Below are 18,485 nucleotides of genomic sequence, written 5' to 3' on the forward strand. Positions count from 1 at the left end.
TAAATTGTTTAATTGTAGCTAATATTGTGGGGCTGTAGCATCTCCGGCCTATGTATGCACATTCACTGAGTGTTCACACACAGCAGAACACATGGGAACAAGGAATCATTTTCAAAGCATTGTTATTGGCAGCTGTTGTTCACAGATTTTCAAGTGAACAGTAACAGATTGCACTTTTTTATACAACAGCATGTGCATTCAATATATTAGCATTTTAATCCAGTTTAATAATAAAATCCTATTTGTCCTGAAATGTGTCAGATGAAAAAGTTAACAGAAAAAAGGTAGTTAAAAGCTTGATTTCTTTAATGCAAGAATCATTATTGTACATTAACAATTCAATGGTCTCTGCACAGCTTTTATTTTTTTCCTTTTTTTTTTTACAATATGTACCACAAGTCTATGTCAGCACCTACATGTATTTACATTACATAATGTTACAGTGGAGACAAAGGTGCTGGGGAAAAGAGTGACAAAAGAGGATGAATGGAAAAAAGATGGATGCTCAGGAAGAATGAAGGGAAATTACTAAAGTAAGAGTGATTGAGAGATGTGCATGTCAGCGGATGTATGGCTATCACAGTCACACTTGTGCCTGCTACGAGAGCAGAATTAAGAGAAGAAGAAAAAACGCATGAATGACATTGACAATAATATTAAAATAAAACATTTGTTGCTTTTCAAAGCCGCAGCGTGGAAACTGAGAGCTGGGGCAGTGACAGGTGCTGGAGGAAGAGGCAGGTACCAAACACACGAACACAAAACTCATCAGTCATACACTCACACACATCAAGTACTTGTATACACACGCAATCATACAGACATTGCTCATTATGTTGCAAACATGCACACAAAAATGTTTTCTTGTTCCTGTATCCGATCGCATCTCAGTTCAGCCGTAACGCAACCTTACATGCACACAATCAGCTCACGCAGCAATATAGTGAATAAGTGTTGTGTGTTTGTCGACAGGATCCTATGAAAGGGCACTTAGGCCTCTGCACTTAACACCGTCTCCCACCAATCGCCTCAACTGGGCTCTTTAGACCAATCAGAGAACGTGCTGGGCTGTGGTGAGCACTGTTATTGGATGCTTTCATTTCCTGGTCTGAATAAAGATGGGAGGATGACTGAAGAGTGGCATTTGTTCACGTATTTCTCTGTTGTCGTTTTCTTTTCTTAAGAGCTCAGATCATCCTATTGCGTTTGTGAGTGGGCGAGTCTGTTATGACATCATTGCACTGTGCAGAACTTCGTTTCCGAGTTCCGTTGTCGAGGTGGAGGGCCATCTCCTCGGCAATAAAAGTGTTGAGGTCCACGTCGTGGAGACCATTTCTGCGGCGGCTGGGGGCGGAGCTGGCACTCAGGTGTGTAGGTGAACCTGGGGCTCCGGAGCGCATACTGATACTCGCCATGGCTCCGCTTAGACCTTGAACACGCACATAGGGAAACAAATACGAAATATAAATATATAATGCAAGCATTTCCATTTTGCAAATTGGACCTACAGCAATCAAGCAATTAAATGGCACTGTCGTCAAGCTCACTCACCATGCAGAGCAATGGCCTCCCTGAAAGGCTGCAGGTCTGTTTCTACAGATGAACTTGTCTCTGAGGACGTGGGTCGGCTTGGTGACACCATTGCAAGTCTTGGCGGAGCCCTGGAACTACGTGGCGGTGGGGCTTTACCACACAGGAAGCTGATAAGATCCTCACGCCGAATAGTCCGCCTCCTTTTCTTCACCCACGCCAGCACATCTTTATTTCGTCTTTGATGACCAATCTGAATACCCAGCTCATAACTCCGCTGATGGGCATCAACACTTTCTGGAAATTGAGGGGGGAAACTCAGCCTGAGCATTTCTGTACATATGTCAGGAATCAGCACAGCTGCATCAATTTCTCCTGGTGTTTTATGCTCAGTGATGTAAGTCTCTATTAAAAATTCTAATGACATTCAGAAAATGTTATACAGCATCAAGCAGAGAGCAAGTTTTTCTTATGAGGGGGAAACTGAACAGCAGGTAAATTATTGCTGATGATTAAAATAAGAAGCTTTTAATAATGTAATTATGTAAATGTTACATCATTAATTTCTAAAGAAATTGCGCAACACCATAAATTTAAATCTGCCAGAACAGCAGTATCATATCCGAAAAGAACAGCAGCAACTGTTCTACAATATTTTATTTTTAATCCATAACAGCAACAAATATACTGCTTCAACCATAACTGGCAGGCATGAAGGTTTGTTTCAATTTATAGGATTTCCATTGCTAGGCTGGAACCAGACTGAAGTGAATTATACGCTTACAGAATCGTGAGATGGGGTGCATGAAATGATTCAAGAGATCTCATCAAGGTAGTTGGAAGAATAGTGATGGACTAAAGAAAATACACATTCGAAATCCAGTCAAAATTCTAACTGTGAACTTGCACACTGAACTTTTGCTTGATAAATACAGAACTCAGTAAGCAAGCAGTCAAACTTGAACTGATCACATCCTATATGCTTTGAAAATGTCTTACAATAGCCAACTTGCTAAATCAGTCAATATGTAGGCAGTAATCTCCAGTAAACTGAACACACAAACACTCCCTGTTCCTGACAGCTGCTAATAGCGTGACTCAAATCATGCACATGACACATCTGACATCCTCCCCACCATATCATCTCTCATCACCCCAACCAAACAGACAAACTTTTGTATGACTCACGTTTTGCTAGCAGACAATGCTGTACAAGTCTGTGATGGGTTTAAGGTGTCATTACTGCAATCTATAATACACAACTACTGGAGTCTGAGAATCTATAATCTAGTCTCATTTGTTCCTGTGTTCTTTTCTGCAACGTACACAAAATTTATTTGTGCTCCAAGTTGTTGAATTTTTCACTTACCCCATTCAATAGAAAACAGTGTTTCACAACAAAACACTGGGCTTCACCCTTAGTATATTTTTTAACAAACATCATTATCATTCAGTCAGCAGCTATTCATTCAGGGACAAGCGGCCATGTCACTTCAAATGTTGCTCAATATTGCTCGATTATGACTCAAAATAATACATATTAGTACCTTACAGCAGAGGTGTTAAGTATTTGAGTAAATGTAATTCATTACTGTACCCGAGTATCTTTTTGGATACTCTGTAGTTTTACTGCGTATAAAAAAATCTTAGCAAACCTTTAATCTTTACTTCACTACATTTGTTATCGGTGTTGCAATTTCACATTACATTTTGCATGGCACCTAGCATGGCAAAAGTTTATTTGATATTGCCAACTACAGGGCACTGAAAGTACTATATCTTGTGTGTTTTGTCCTTACCTCACCCAAACCTGTCAACAAGGCTACTTTACGTGTATGTGAGTTCCTTAGCAATGGCATTGAGGCTGAAACCAGGTCATCCAGTGCAAGAATGCATTGACTTTACGTAACATTATTTTATCACTATTCTGTTATAATTGTAAAAGTTGAATAAACAAAGTAAAAAAAACAAAAAAAAAAACACTTAACATTGTTTATCTGTTATATCTTTTGGAAGTTTTTTTTTACCTTTCGATCTTTAAGTTTTAGAAAATAAAAGTGACTGCTCTCCTCAAAAATCAGCTCTTTTTTTCACTGGCATGTCTCTGACTACTCCACATTTGAGCCTATATTCAGTAAAATGCTTATCTGGTCTCACAGTGCAAGCATTTCACTCGCATTTGTGACTAAAATAGATGTTTGCAAACTGGAAATTGTATTTAGGAGCATGAGTGTGAATAAAATGTACAAAACATCATAACTTACACGGTAGCCTATAACAAATGTATTAATCTCATCAATTTATTCATGGGAAAACAGCGATACAGCACTTTGACCTCGGAACAGTAATATCACTCCTGAAAACTACCCCTTCCCCTCTAATTTCCGTCAATACAACCAACTTGAGGAGTTTTCAGGAGTGATGATATTCCTACGCCAAGGGTCGAAGTGCTGCTAAGTGCTTTTCCACCATACATTAGTTATAATTTTTTATCCACAAAATCGCCATGTTTTATTGTGTCACCATACTTACTCGTGTAACTACTCATGTAACCGTCTTCAAATAGGGAAAACATGGAAGTGTTTGGTGGCTTCTAAAGTCATCCCTGTTTGGAGCCTAAGGAATGAATGATGCTAAACTAAACAGTAGCATAGTGGCTCCATGCGATTACAGCAATAGAGTGCACGCACTGAGATAGGAGACGTACATTTCAACTCGTCTAAGTTGAGGAAAAAACAGTGTAATATAGAAAACTGTGGCATTTTTCTTTAATGAAATAGCAATGACTGCATTTATTAATCTTAGTTCATATTAAAGTACAGGTTGTAGGACCTGCCACTAGAGGGCGCACTACCAAAACAATAACAATCGCGATGTCCCATAATACTAATCTTGTTGATCGTTATAATAGCATATGTTTTCTGTAAAGATACAAATCAAAATGACTCACCTGTCGAGTAAAATACAAACTTTCTAGTTGAAGTTTGTCGTGAAGCTACTTCTGCATTTGTCCACGCGACACTGTTGTCAGGTGGTTTCTACATCAGTTAAGGCGGTAACAAGGGAAAACTACATCATTGACAGGCGACTGCACTGCCCCGTTTCACCGTTTAGAATGGGAATTTCTCATGATTTACAAGTGTTTGAAAACAGAGATATTGTTAGTAATCAGCTGGACAAAATATATAACCTAGTGGTTTTTGGATTTTTTTTTTTGTATCTTACAAAATTGTACCTTTAAATTCAACTTTTAATAAAACATTATATCAGCTATTGCACATTGTTAATGTTAACCTGCTATAAAGTTAACTAAAGGGTCCTTATAAAGTGTTACCTTATGTTATTTCATTCACACCAATCTTGAAACATTTGTTCAATTTACATTTGTGTATTTTTTTTTTTTTTAAATAAAGTATTTTAGTTAAAGATCTTTAATAAAGTGATTTAACCTGTTAGGAGGACAACACTTTTTACTACCTAAATTTTATATTGTGATAAAACCATATACCATCCAAAACTCAATAGTTCAACAACTACTGTGAAATGTGAAAATGTACATACAATTTAATAGCACTATAAATAATTACATAAATAGCCTATTAAATAGAGTCTGAAGCAAAATTATTTAAAAACCTTGTGTACTTTCTGTATTCTGGGAAATTAAATAATTGTGTTTGTAAATTTCTCCTTATATCCCCTTATTAAGATAACACATAATCTGAAAAATTTGTATTGCACCGCTAAAAATTTTTTATATACTCCTAACTTTTTCAACATAGGAGCACATGTGCTCCTTGGGAAAAAGGAAAGCGTCAAGCCCTGCCTAAGTACCGTTATATGATACTCTAAGACTTTTACTCAAGTTGTTTTGAGATTGGTGACTTGTAGTGGAGAGATTTTCACTGTTAGGTATCTGTACTTGTATGGTTTTAAGGTACGCTTTACAGCTCTTACTTACAGGTACATTTTAGAGAGTGTAGGTCCAACCAATGATTTTGCTCCTTACAGCCTAAGCTCAAATGCTATTGGTTTGTGCTATAGTTAATGCTCAATTCAACACCATTAACGTCAGCTGTAACGATAAAGTTTTAATAATCATTCTAATTCTATGAGAATAGGCAAGTTCACGCCGCAACTAGAACATTAGATTAGATTCAACTATATTCTCATTGCACAAGTAAGGTAACAAGGCAACGAAATGCAGTTAGCGTCTAACATGAAGTGCATTAAAGCAGTAAATACAGAATATACATTGTCTACACTACACGATGTTACAAATTTACATTAAATGTACAGATAAGGCTATGGACATTATTTACAGATATTTAAATACTTTAAATTATGTCCATAGCCTTATCTGTATATAGATAGATCTGTATAACAACATGTTGAAGAATGATATTGATGGAATCACTTTTTTTTCCAGCTGATGAACGCTAAAAACATTAGCCAATCAGAATCTACTTAACTTTAAAGAGCTCAAGCATTTAAAGCAACAGATGACATAACTGTAACGTGCTTATAATAAGTGGAATGCTTCCGTTGGTACTGACACCAGTTTATGTTGATCTGGACACTAATGTAGTTATCATTCGTAGTATGCATGGGTCTGTTGTCTTTGAAAGCAGGGAAAATGAACAAAAATAATGAGTGACTCCTTCACTTTGAGTTATTTAAAAACAGTGAGGTGTTCACACAAAAAAAAAAAAAAAAAAAAAAAGTAAACTGCAATCCTGCCAATTAAAGACAAAGAACTTAGAATACAACAGTTCATTTCTCAACTTACCTTTGTATAGGTTAGTGACGGCAGTTGCAGCATTTTGAAAGGGAACCCACAAGGAAAGGCCCTGTTGTTGACATACTCTATCTGAGGGAGTGAGCAGACAGGAAATGTTTACGTTGCAAAGTGGAGATACATCATTTCCCGTCCGAATAAGACACACATATTTACCCACTGTATTTAAAGACACTCAAGACAACTAAACCACCATCTGCTTTATATTTAGTACCTTAACAGCCTCTCACACTGACTGTGTGTCATGAGATACTGAGCTGCCTACTTACTGCACTTCTGGGCCGCATAAACGCGCTTGGAATGTTCCAAAAGCATCTATGATGACCATAAGTGCGGTCTACATGAGAAGCTCTATGTGTTTTGAGACAGCCATTAATTACACGACATCTAAATGTGATATGTAGCAAGAGGACTGACTCTACGCCATTTTGTCGACTAGCTTTAGTTTATCTGATTGTGCCGGTTTGTCCAAACCACAACTTTGTGTATGAAAACACGGCGTACTTGCAATTTAAATCAGCTTTTTAGTGTTTCATCAATACAACAACAAATGTCAACAAAACCCACTCTGACACAATAAATCACTCTCTTTTAACTTAGCCTGCTAATCCTGCCTTCGCCATTTTGTTTCGCATACTATTAATGTTGTTTAAGAAAAAACTCACGTCTTATTCCGTTCATAACGTAGTTTGTATTCCTAGATCTTTTCGTTTACATAAATGACGTCCGAGTTCATAACGGAGGAGTTTTCGCTCACAAATCGAGTTATTTTCATCAGATATACTCCTCCCTGCACTTCGCCATTTTGTTTTGCTGACAGACATCCAGCTGGGTGAAGCTTTTAATAGCTTTCAAAAATATCGTTAAAGACGTTGTAACTAGTTTGGTTAATAAACAAAGACGGGTAACCAGTGATATTCACGGACTGTATCCTCACAGAAACTGATTTGTGTGTCAATTTACGTCGCTCGTCTGCCACTTAGCATCAATGCTAATCTGTAACGACACCGACCTTCAAAACAGCCAAATAAGAGGCGAAATAATGTGAATAAAGCCCTGAATGTGTCTTTTACTATGAAATAACCCGTCTGCGTTTTAATTAGATCCCATTAGATTTAATTAGGTTACGTTAGTTATCCTACGAGCTTATGAGTTAGTGTCCTTTGTTTGCCAGTGTCAGCCGCGTTAGCCAGCCAAGGCTAGCTCTAAGTTACTTTTTATTATTCATTTCGCACCTTTATACAGTTGTGCGACGGCGGTGGCGGAGTTCTGAAAAAGATGCCAGAGTTTTTGCTGGCTCTGTTCGGTCTCCTCTTCACTCGGTTCCTCTTGCTCGGCCTCAGCTAGGCACTGCCGCTCCCATTTGGAGAACCAGTGCTCGGGTCCGTGTTCCTGGATCTCTGCTTCCCCCTCCTCCTTCTTCTCCTCCATGGCCAGAAAAACACTTAAACCGCTGCTGTAATGCTCAAACGTTCGCTTAAAAAGTTCTCCGTGGTGATTAAACCCGGCCGTGGTCGATTGTCGGCGGCGGCCTCATCGACAGCTTTTAGTTTACGTCTGCATAGCCAACGGTGCTTGCACTTCTGCCACACAGTCGATGAAAACAACTAAACGTTGCTGAGACTCAAACCCCGCCCTCATGAGTAATGCTCGACGCTCATTGACTACAGACATATGGGGGGCGTGGTTATGCGTCAACGCCTAACAGTTCATTAGATGCGTCAACTGTCTATCATCTATCACGGAGTGACGATGAATGAAGACACAGCCCCTGTTTATGTGAACTGCCACACTAAATACTTAAGCCTCAAGTACACTAAGTAGGAACATAATGACTCCCATTTCATGCAACCAGTGTCCTTTACAAAGTCTTATCCTCTTGCTCACCTGTTCATTACAGTATGCGTCGGTTAAACAAAGAGAAGAGAATTTGATTTTACTGCCTGTTGTGATTACCTTTTTTTGTCTCCAGAGGGCGTCATCATACAAGTACACGAATGCATCTATCGTGCTCAGAAGTCTGCACAGGTAGTAAACTAATTTAGAGAAAATACAACTTCGTGGTGGCATATTTTAAAACACTTCTCTTTTTTATGTACATACACAAGACTATAGATAATTCCTTCTAAGAAAACATGACAGCGTCGTTCTACATTTTTATGTAACCTTGTAGCTAAAAACTCACATATATTCTATTTACATAAAATGCACAGATATATCAGTTTACAGTTTACAGTCACACTTTATCGCCAAATAATATGTCTTGATATTCAATTTAAATTTTATAATCAAATCTTTGTAGTTGTCATTTTGGGGAGAAAATCATAATGCAGTACAACACAGTGATGATAGAGAGATATAAATGTTAAAGGCATAGAAGATTGTGGATAATTTAGAAATTTTCATATTAAATATGATTTAATATTCTTGGGTTAAATGAAACCCATGAATGAGCTATGCTAAATTTATCTTATTTCCAATTATGTTTTATTTTTTCCAATTTTTTTTTTTTTTTTTTGAAGGGGATTTAATTGAAATCGCATCTTATGACCCCTTTAAGGAGGATTTGATTACATTTCACAAAGCATAAAAAAGCATGTAGATGTTTAAACATTTAACACTTTCTGAACTGTGTTAAACACCTTAACCTTTTAAATGTTTTTGAAAGAATATTTTATGCTTATCAAATAAAATACGCTACGAATAGTAATATTTAGAAATATTGTTTACATTTTAAATACTTGTTTATATATATATATATATATATATATATATATATATATATATATATATATATATATATATATATATATATATATATATATATATATATATATATATATATAATTTATTCCTGTGATGCAAAGCTGTATTTTCAGCATCATTACTCCAGTCTTCAGTGTCACATGATCCTTCAGAAATCATTCTAATATGTTGAATTACTGCTCTATATTTATTTATATTCAGAAACATTTCTTATTATTATGGATCTCTCTGCTTAATATTTTTTTTTTTAAGTTTTTTATTTATTTATTTCAGGGATGAATAGAAAGTTCAAAATAATGGCATTTATTTGAAATATAAATCTTTGGTAACATTATAAATGTCTTTAATGTCTTTACTCTTTTTGTGTTTTTTTAATAAACATTTTTACAGTGCATTTGTGAGACTGTTTTGCTATTTCATGTTTCAATGATCATAAAAACCGGGTCTGAATGCAATTATGGGGGCAACAGGAAGTGGCAAAACATTGTAAGACAATCATCAGACGATAGAAAGCTGGCAACTGCACACAATTTCAAACTTTTATTTTTTGTGTGTGTGTGTGTGTGTGTGTGTGTGTGTGTGTGTATGTGTGTGTGTGTGTGTGTGTGAAAATTGTTAGATGTGATCACCCGTAGAAAGGATCCTCGTGATTTTCTGGTTGACAACAAGGTCGTGACCTCTGACCTCTGCCTATGTCATACCGGTGAGAATACAGAATTTTACCGTCATTAGTATGTCTTCTTTTGAATTTAAAGGAATATTCTGCTCTGTTGTGTAACACATGTAAGTGTTAATGCAGGAAATAATATTTTGTAACAGAATTATTTTCATGGTTTCATTTCACTGGATTTTATTCTTTAAATGTTCTTTGCTCTGTGTTTCACTGTCTGTCTCCTTCTGTAGGATGATATCCCGATGAGCTCTCTGACTGTGAGGGAGAATCTTTTATTCTCTGGAAATCTGCGGTTGCCAAGGAAACAGTATTCCACTGCTGATAAGGGAAAAAAAGTGGAGAGCATCATTCCAAATTTTATAATAATAATAATTAAAATATTATTTATATTTGAGAAATGTGTGTTCAGAAAATTAAGTCAAGGTCACAAGGTAACAAAAATCTTATAGAAAGATCTTTTTTATGACAGTGGCAGTTAAGTGTTAAGTTTGAAATGTATGTGTCCAGATTTTGCATGAAATTAACTTTGGTTATTAGTTGTTATCGGAAAATCAAACATGTTTTCACACTTTTGAGTAGTGGTTTGTTTTTTTCTCTTTAAGGGGAAGTTGTAGCCTAGTGGTTAGAGAATTTGACTCCTAAGGTTGTGGGTTTGAGTCTCGGGCTGGCAATACGATGACTGAGGTGCCACTGAAACCCCAACTGCTCCCTGGAGCGTGCACTTTGCATGGGTTAAATGCAGAGCATGGATTCTGAGAACGGGTAACCATACTTGGCTGTATGTCATATCACTTTCACTTTTTATTTAAAGTAATGTTTGCCTTAATTAATATGCTCTGGTTATGGAACATGCTTTTGTAACGGTGGCTTCCCTATAGTGGTTCAGGCTGTAGGATTGCCAAATGACTAAAAACGTTATTAGCACAATGGTATAAAACTGTATATTAGCACCCACTGCCATATGCCAACGACGGAAATAAGCACAGTTACAATAGCTAAATATGTAGGAGAGCGTTGCTATTGAGTGACTATATTGTATTGCAATCAGTAGCACTTCAAAATTAATATTGAATCTTCTTTTTCCCCTTCCTTGACCATGTGACTTCAACACAAATGTGAGACATTCAAACCGACCAATCAGCAGATTACAGCTTCACCCACTGGGCAAAAGGTGTGACAATTAGCAGACCCTCGATGTATACACATCTTGGCCTACAGGCCTTGATCGATATCAGCACTTCTGTGCCTTTAGGAATTTTTGATCTTTTGTTCAATGACATTTTTGACTAACAAGATAAAATTGAAATCTTAACAACCAAGCCTAAATTTTTACATCTTGTATTTGATCTCTTTCTTATGGTCAGGATTAAAGGAGAGATGGTCTGCAGTCTCAGGGGATCGACTAGTGTGTGGGGGGCTTCTGGGTATTATACTGGTGTGTATGACATTTGCACACAATCGCTGGAAATAATGCACATCTTTTTCATAACCGATTCTTTCATACACAGTATAATTTCATAACATCTTTATTTTTGTACACTAAATCCATGTAAATTATAATATTTTTCTTTCTGGGAATGACACTGATACCTTTGGAAATATTAAATACTCTCTGAATTTTAAATAAGTCATCTGTATTTAAAATGTATTGTGTATGTAAATGTTTTTCTGCTAAATAAGCAGATAAAACGGATAAAACGATTCACAAAGTTAACTAATTGTTTATCTAGCAAAATCACTGTATTTGTACAAGTGGATTGTTGATTTAAATTTATAGTATCTGGAATAAAGCCTTTGGGACATATGAAACGAAAATAAAGTTCTACATTTTTTGTGAACATGGAAGAAACTTATTTCAAAAAATATAAGGTCGTAGATTTCGGTCTGTTTAACTAAACAGTTCATTATATTTTAAATACATTTGACATATATTTTTATTTAGATGTTTTATAACTACATCAACATTAAAATGTACAGCCTATGAGTGAGCGAAAGTGATTCAATAGTATAGACGTTTTCTTGTAAGAAGTAATTTAACCACAAGGCGGCAGCACCGTTCTGAGTCTTGACCTGTTTACATTCTGCGTGTTTCTCCATGTCTTCCGCTGCCCTCGCATTAATAAAACACACTACTGTATGTTTGGATGTAGTTTGAATAATATATTTGAACATAGTAACAATAAGGCTTTTTTTTTTTGCTGTAGACTGAGCTCACACACATAAACCATGCAAGGCATGTTTACTGGATTTTTTCATGTTGGGGAAAATGCATTCTCAGCTCATCTTTGTTTATCTATAACACAGATGTAAGTGAAATCTGTCATATCATTTGACCTCCATTTGTTACTGTCTCTATAAGCTGCAGACAGCAGCTGCAGACATTTCTTTGTTATTGCCACATAGAATAGAATATTCACATCTGTTAGATATTAGTAAATCCTTGTGTGTGTTTGAGAGAGTGACCGTGTGTGTAGTGCAGTCTTCTTGAGTTTCATTCAGCCCCACTGTCAGCGCATATTTTTGGGAAACCCTCCAAGTTTGAGGTGGAGAGAATTCCAAGGAAAACAGGAACAGATGCACAAGATTGAGAAAAGTACAACTCACATTTGCACAATCTTTAAGTATTTACTTTCCAACATTTTATATTTATTTCATTGTCATGTCCAGTTACAAATGGCACATAATGAGAATAAAAATGAAGTTAAAAAAAATGAATTTTCACACCTTAGGAGATCTTGTCCCACTATAGGGAAGGCACAAACACTTCGTCTTTTTCTTTGAACACATTCACATGAAAAAGCTTTAGCCGAAAAAGTGCAAATCAACATGTTATCAACAATAAGAGTTATATTAAAAAAAACACTTGTTCCTGTAGTCAGAACAATGCCGAATAAAAGTCATGTAACCCAAAATGGCCACAAAGTATACATTTTTATCAAATAGATGATTTTCTTTTGACTCTTTGTGTGTGTGTGTGTGTGTGTGTGTGTGTGTGTGTGTGTTTGTGTGTAAGGAAATATAAACTTTGATAAAGAATATCTCTTTGTATTTGAGACTTTAGTCTTTGCAACTTTACTGATCTTCTTTATGCACCAAGAGAAAGGAAAACTTGAAATCGGATCATATGACCCCTTTAATGTCCCTGATGTGAACAAGGATATTTCTCCAGTATTCTCTGAGCCACGGTGCAGCTATTTAAAACATGGCCTGATTACAGAAGCCAGTTTACTCTAAAAATGTTTTTGGGAGAAGGAACAAACCCCATGGCTGAAGGCTCATGAGACACGACTGTATGCCCATTTTGCATTAGCAAATTATTGACCATTGTCTAATAGCACATTTAGATTCCAAATTACCTAGAAACAACTATTAAATTAAGAGAAATAAAGCCATGAAACCATTTGAGGGGCAATGAGTGAATTGAATGAGCCTACATTATGTGCATTAAATTGGGCAATGTATTTGTTTTCATGACAGAATTTCATCCAATTAATCTGTTATCTTGGTAAAACTTCATATTATGGTTGTATTCATTAACATTAGATAATGTATTAACTAACAAAAACTCACAGTGAGCAATATGTGACCCTGGACCTCAAAACAAGTCTTAAGTCTTGTTATTTTTAGAAATAGCCAAAAAACAATGTGTTGGTCAAAATTATCGATTTTTCTTTTACGCTAAAAATCATTAGGATATTAAGTAAAGAACATGTTCCATGAAGATATTTTGTAAATTTCCTACCGTACATATTCCAAAACTTAATTTTTGATTAGTAATATAAGAACTTCATTTCGACAACTTCAAAGGTGATTTTCTCAGTATTTTAATATTTTTGCACCCTGAGATTCCAGATTTTCAAATAGTTTTATCTCGGATAAATACTGTCTGATCCTAACAAACCATATATCAATGAAAAGTTAATTTATTCAGCTCTCGGATGATGTATCATCTCTTTTTTTTTTTTAAATTGACACTTAAAAGACTGTTTTTTTTGTCCAGGATCATATACATACATATATATATAATAAGTTGTTAAAAAGTACAGTTCTTCATTGTTCATGTTAGTTCAGAGTGCATTAATAATGTTGACAAATACATTTTGATTTAAAAATGTATTAGTAAATATTGAAAGATTAACTAAGATTAATAAATACTGTAGAAGTGTTGTTCATGTTCACTAGTTAACAAATGAAATCTTATTGTGACCATTATCTTAATCACTGAGCAAAGATCATCAACAGCTTGTGTGACAATAAAACTAAAAACTAAATATTATTATTATTATTAAGTGTACCATCAATCTGAGCTTCTCTTCAAGGGATAATTTACCCAAATTCTGTCATAATTTATTCTGGCATTCCAAACCTGTTTTTTTTCTATAGAACACAAAGGAAAAATGTAAAACATTTCTAAGATTAAAAATGTTCAAGTGTTTTTTTGTCCATTCAACAAAAATCTAAAGTGTTGTTTGCCCCCATGTTCTTCAAAATATTTCATTTTATGCTCCACAGAAGACAGAAAGTCGTTCAGGTTTCAGAATTGACAGAATTCATATTTTTAGCTGAACTATTGGTTACATTTAATACGTTTTTCTATTTAAGTTAATTTGTGCATTGTGATAACTGCTTTGTGAAAATTTTTGCATTTGTTTACTTTTACCTTCAGAGTAGTTTTTGTCTTGATTCATTATAGATTATTTTAAGCTATTTCAGTGTATTATGTGATATAGACTGTATGTTATCATCTTGTGCTTATGCTGTAGAGAATGTGTTATGCTTATGTATAGGTTTACAGAACACACATGTTTGTGTGTAGATTCATGAATGTTTCTCAGTATTCCCACAATGTTGCCTCAGCAATCCCCTGACCATTGGCCTTGAGCACCCCAGCATGGTCTCCCTTAAGATACTTGCCCTCCTTTGTCTTAATGGCCACTTTATTATAATCACAGAACTCAAAGTGGAAATATACAGGTGTGCTGCTACTGCTGATCACAGAGCCGTCTGCCTCTACAGTCCAGTATTTCCCCACTGAGTCTGACAAGAGAAATTACGGTCAGAGTAAGTAACAAACAACACAGAATTTCAGAAGAAAAAAATTCTTAGATCCCTGTCTATTATTATAAAAAATAAAAAGATTTCACCAATTAGATGAGCTTTTTGATTATTAAAATGTTAAAACTATTAAAACGAAATCAAGAAAAATGAAAAAAAAAAGAAATCACAGAATTTGGGATAAAACAAAACTGAAAAATTTAATTTCAAATGTAAACTTAAAATAAATTGTTGTTAAATAAAGATTCATGATTTCAATTATGTATGCTTTCTTGAGCACTAAATCTTAATTTAAACATTAAAATGAAATCCAGGAAAAAAAATGTAAATTTGAACATTTAAAATTTGATTTCAGTGATTTAGAAATGCTTTTTGAATACCAAACTGTAATTTAAGAATGAAAATTAAATTCCCCCAAAAAAGGTGAAAATTTTAAAGGACTCCAGAAAAAAACATAAAACAGAACAAACCTTTTTTTTTAAAAAAAAAAAAAGAAAAAAAAGAAAAAAGAAGATAAAACAGAATTTGGGGATATTATTGCCCTAAATAAAAATCCTACCAACTGTCAGTAAATCTACATGAGTCATAGTAGCACAATAACTGACCTCTCAGGCTGTAAGCGTTGTTGTTGTGCTCTAACTGGAAGACATCATAGGATGAGCGGCTGGAATCAAGTGTTCCGGTTCCTTGTTTGCGGCACCCAATGAAACCGTGTTCCCCACGCAGCACTATCAACGGCCTGTTGATGAGTTTCAACACAAACTCCTCTTGCTCACCTGTTAAACAAAACTTCGCCAGCTAAACATGCTGTACATAACCTATTATATATGTTGTATGTTAAGTACTTTGCTATGTGAGTTTAATGTTGTGAACTGGCCAAGATGAATTTCCCACAAATGGGAATTAAAATATATTCTATTTTATTGTATTGTATTCTATTTGCTGTGAATAATATGCATAGTCCTATTGATTTACCAATGCATGATAAAAATTCTATAATGCCATTGAGACACAAACCTGCAGAGTCCACAGCAGCCGCCAGCTGTCCGTTCTTCTTGGCTGCCAGGTATTTACCATTACTGGCCTTCAGTGCAACTTTTGACCCTTTCCACTCAAGCTCAAAGAAACAACTGGGTGATCTGGGAAAAACAGTCAGTTTCTTAAAAATCTACATGAAAAATAATCTACTTTGATTTAGTAATGTAGCCTACATATCTGTTCTTATTGAGCACAATTAAAAGCTTGTGTACTTTAGTGTATATACTACAAGTTATAATTAACAACTTGAGTAAACACATGACCATGCAAACAAATGTAAAAAAAAGACAAGCTTTCATATTTGCATTCCCTATTGCCTTTATTAATTAGCCTACTACCTTGTGTTTATTGTGTCCATGTAACATTTTCTGCACTTAGTTAAGTATATTTAATTGTTCTTACTTAGTGGAGGCAGAGCATTGGATGGCCCCACTTGGGGTCAGACTCCAGTACTTCCCATTACAAGATCGGAAGGCACAGCACTTTGTCTCCCTGTCCATCTCCATTTGAAATACCTCCTGATCAGACTCCTCATCCTGATTGGCTGATAAATCAACTCCTAAAATAAAATGATTCAATCAGACTGTGATTTCAGCACACAAACTGGGAGACATACAGTAGACTTGTATAAAACCTATTAATTTACATGTTACCATGTGAAGAATAGTTTAGGTTACCTGACAAAACATTTTCACAGTGATGGGTGTAAGACAAAAACTCAGATCCAAATTGGCCTAGGTTATGTTCTGTTCCATAGGTTTTGGAACAGTTCCATTTTTACAGTTTTCTCCGTATTTCTGTTTCCTTGCATTAGTTCGTTCCCTGGGTTTTTATTTGGCTCCACATGTTCTATTTTCATCTTTATACGTTCCCTGTGTATTTATTATTATTAATGTAAACTAACCCTTTAAAACTCACTTATGTTCGACCAAATAAGGTGTATACGTTATTAATAGTAGGCTATAATTGATTAATCAGCATGCTGCAGTCACATCTCACCCTGGCGCATGGAGATGTTTTTCTCGTTGCTGGCGGTAAGCACCACTTGCCCGTGACTTTGCTCGAGGACAAACAGCTCATCTTTCCCGACGCGCGAGCTCTTGCCAGACTTCATAGTCCCGGTAGGGCCCGTGGGCGCGATGTATTTTCCAGTGGCGTCCCGGAAAGCCACTTTCCCCGCGCGGAATTCCAGCGTGAAACCAGTGCCCGTGTCCGGTTTGGCTGTCAGGGCACCGCTGTACGTGAGAAAGCGATTGTCGGCGGTCTGCAGATGATACCGGTGGTCCAGGTACACGAGCGTGAGCAGCGAGTCCACACCCCACGGCACGTCGCGGTCCACGGCGAGCTCGTTCCTCTTGGTGCACAGGTGCGCATACCGTTTACGCGCGATGCTGTACACGTTCACCTGAGGATGGACGGCCAGGTGCACGTTCCATTTCTCCGCAGGCGAAATGCTTTGCGCAAAGCACGCAATCCGGTCCTCGGACCCGCCCAGGTAGCGCGAGTGGGGCTCGGACTGCAGGGACCACCGCCCGTCATCGTGGGCGATCACGAGGAACCGACAATCCGGGCCGGGCTGCTCGCTATCCGCGGTCACATTGCCGTCCTTATCGGTGGCGAGGTAGCGACCCAGGTGACTTTTGATGAACACGGCACTGGAGTCTACGTGGTCTCCGGACTGCTCCAGGGTCCACACCTGCTTCTTCTTCATGGAACTTGCGGAGGCGTTGATTTTAAAACCAAACGTCTCCGCTGTCAGATATTTGTTATCGGCGTTTATCAGCCCGAGCCGAATCACCAAAGTCTCGCCTAATCCTTCCGAAGACATGCTAGAGCTGTTTGGGTGTTACGGTTCGGTGAGAATCGGTGAGCAGCGGTTCCGAGGAGTGGGTGTGACGAGTGATGAACGATGGCGCGTGAGAGAGAACTCGTGTGAGAGAGAGAGAGGGAGAAAACGTGTGTGTGTGTGTGTGTGTGTGAGATCCTGATATGTAAGCTGTATGTGAACTTCTTAGATGTCTTGATATTTCAATCCACACTAAGAAGCATCATCTGGATAGCCGTTTGCACCATGTGATTTACTCTAGTAAAATATTAAGTGTTTGAACAGCTTCCCACGTCATCTCTTTGCTGTTGCTATGGGAAGAGTAGAAAAAAAGTGATCCTAAATTAAAAGTGCTTTCACTTGTGGAAAGAAGTAGCCTACACTTTTATGTGTCATTATGGAACGAATATAAGCTACAGTAGCCTAGTAAAAGAAAGTGGGAAAATAATGCGCTCACACAGTGTATAATGACTGATGCACATAATGCATAAAGCACTGTAATTAATTACACTTAAGCTATAATGCTTTTCATGTACATTAGAATGAAAATCTATTAAAGTTATATTAAATGCAACTAATTTAACCTAGGATTTTATTTATTTATTTTTTTGACCCATGACTTAAGTAGACTAATTGTATTTGCTTTGAAATAAGGTTAAAGTGTACAGTCTATTGGTTACAACAAGCAATGCACATTTAATTAATATATATTACATTTAATTGTTATATATCAAATAACACACCATAGATATTCAAATACGGTTGGGAACCAAGAACCGGTTCTTTATTCACAACCGGTTATT

General features: G+C 36.4%; 2 protein-coding genes across 2 annotated transcripts; both read right to left on the bottom strand.

Annotated features, from left to right (window-relative positions):
* Positions 1–285: 285 nt before the first annotated feature.
* LOC127986163 (HUWE1-associated protein modifying stress responses) lies at positions 286–7,945 on the bottom strand. The gene is made up of 4 exons (XM_052588441.1): positions 7,561–7,945; positions 6,317–6,397; positions 1,552–1,827; positions 286–1,429 (listed from the first exon to the last, which is right to left on the bottom strand). The coding sequence occupies exons 1-4, from the start codon at positions 7,754–7,756 to the stop codon at positions 1,188–1,190; spliced, it is 795 nt and encodes a 264-aa protein (XP_052444401.1). The 5' UTR covers positions 7,757–7,945; the 3' UTR covers positions 286–1,187.
* Positions 7,946–12,378: 4,433 nt separating this feature from the next.
* On the bottom strand, positions 12,379–17,758 carry LOC127986248 (fascin-like). The gene is made up of 5 exons (XM_052588546.1): positions 16,857–17,758; positions 16,260–16,416; positions 15,837–15,958; positions 15,425–15,595; positions 12,379–14,801 (listed from the first exon to the last, which is right to left on the bottom strand). Exons 1-5 carry the CDS (start codon positions 17,683–17,685, stop codon positions 14,596–14,598), a joined length of 1,485 nt encoding a protein of 494 aa, XP_052444506.1. The 5' UTR covers positions 17,686–17,758; the 3' UTR covers positions 12,379–14,595.
* Positions 17,759–18,485: the final 727 nt, after the last annotated feature.

Source organism: Carassius gibelio, chromosome A1 (genome assembly GCF_023724105.1).
Source record: "Carassius gibelio isolate Cgi1373 ecotype wild population from Czech Republic chromosome A1, carGib1.2-hapl.c, whole genome shotgun sequence".
Classification (NCBI taxonomy): Eukaryota; Metazoa; Chordata; class Actinopteri; order Cypriniformes; family Cyprinidae; genus Carassius; species Carassius gibelio.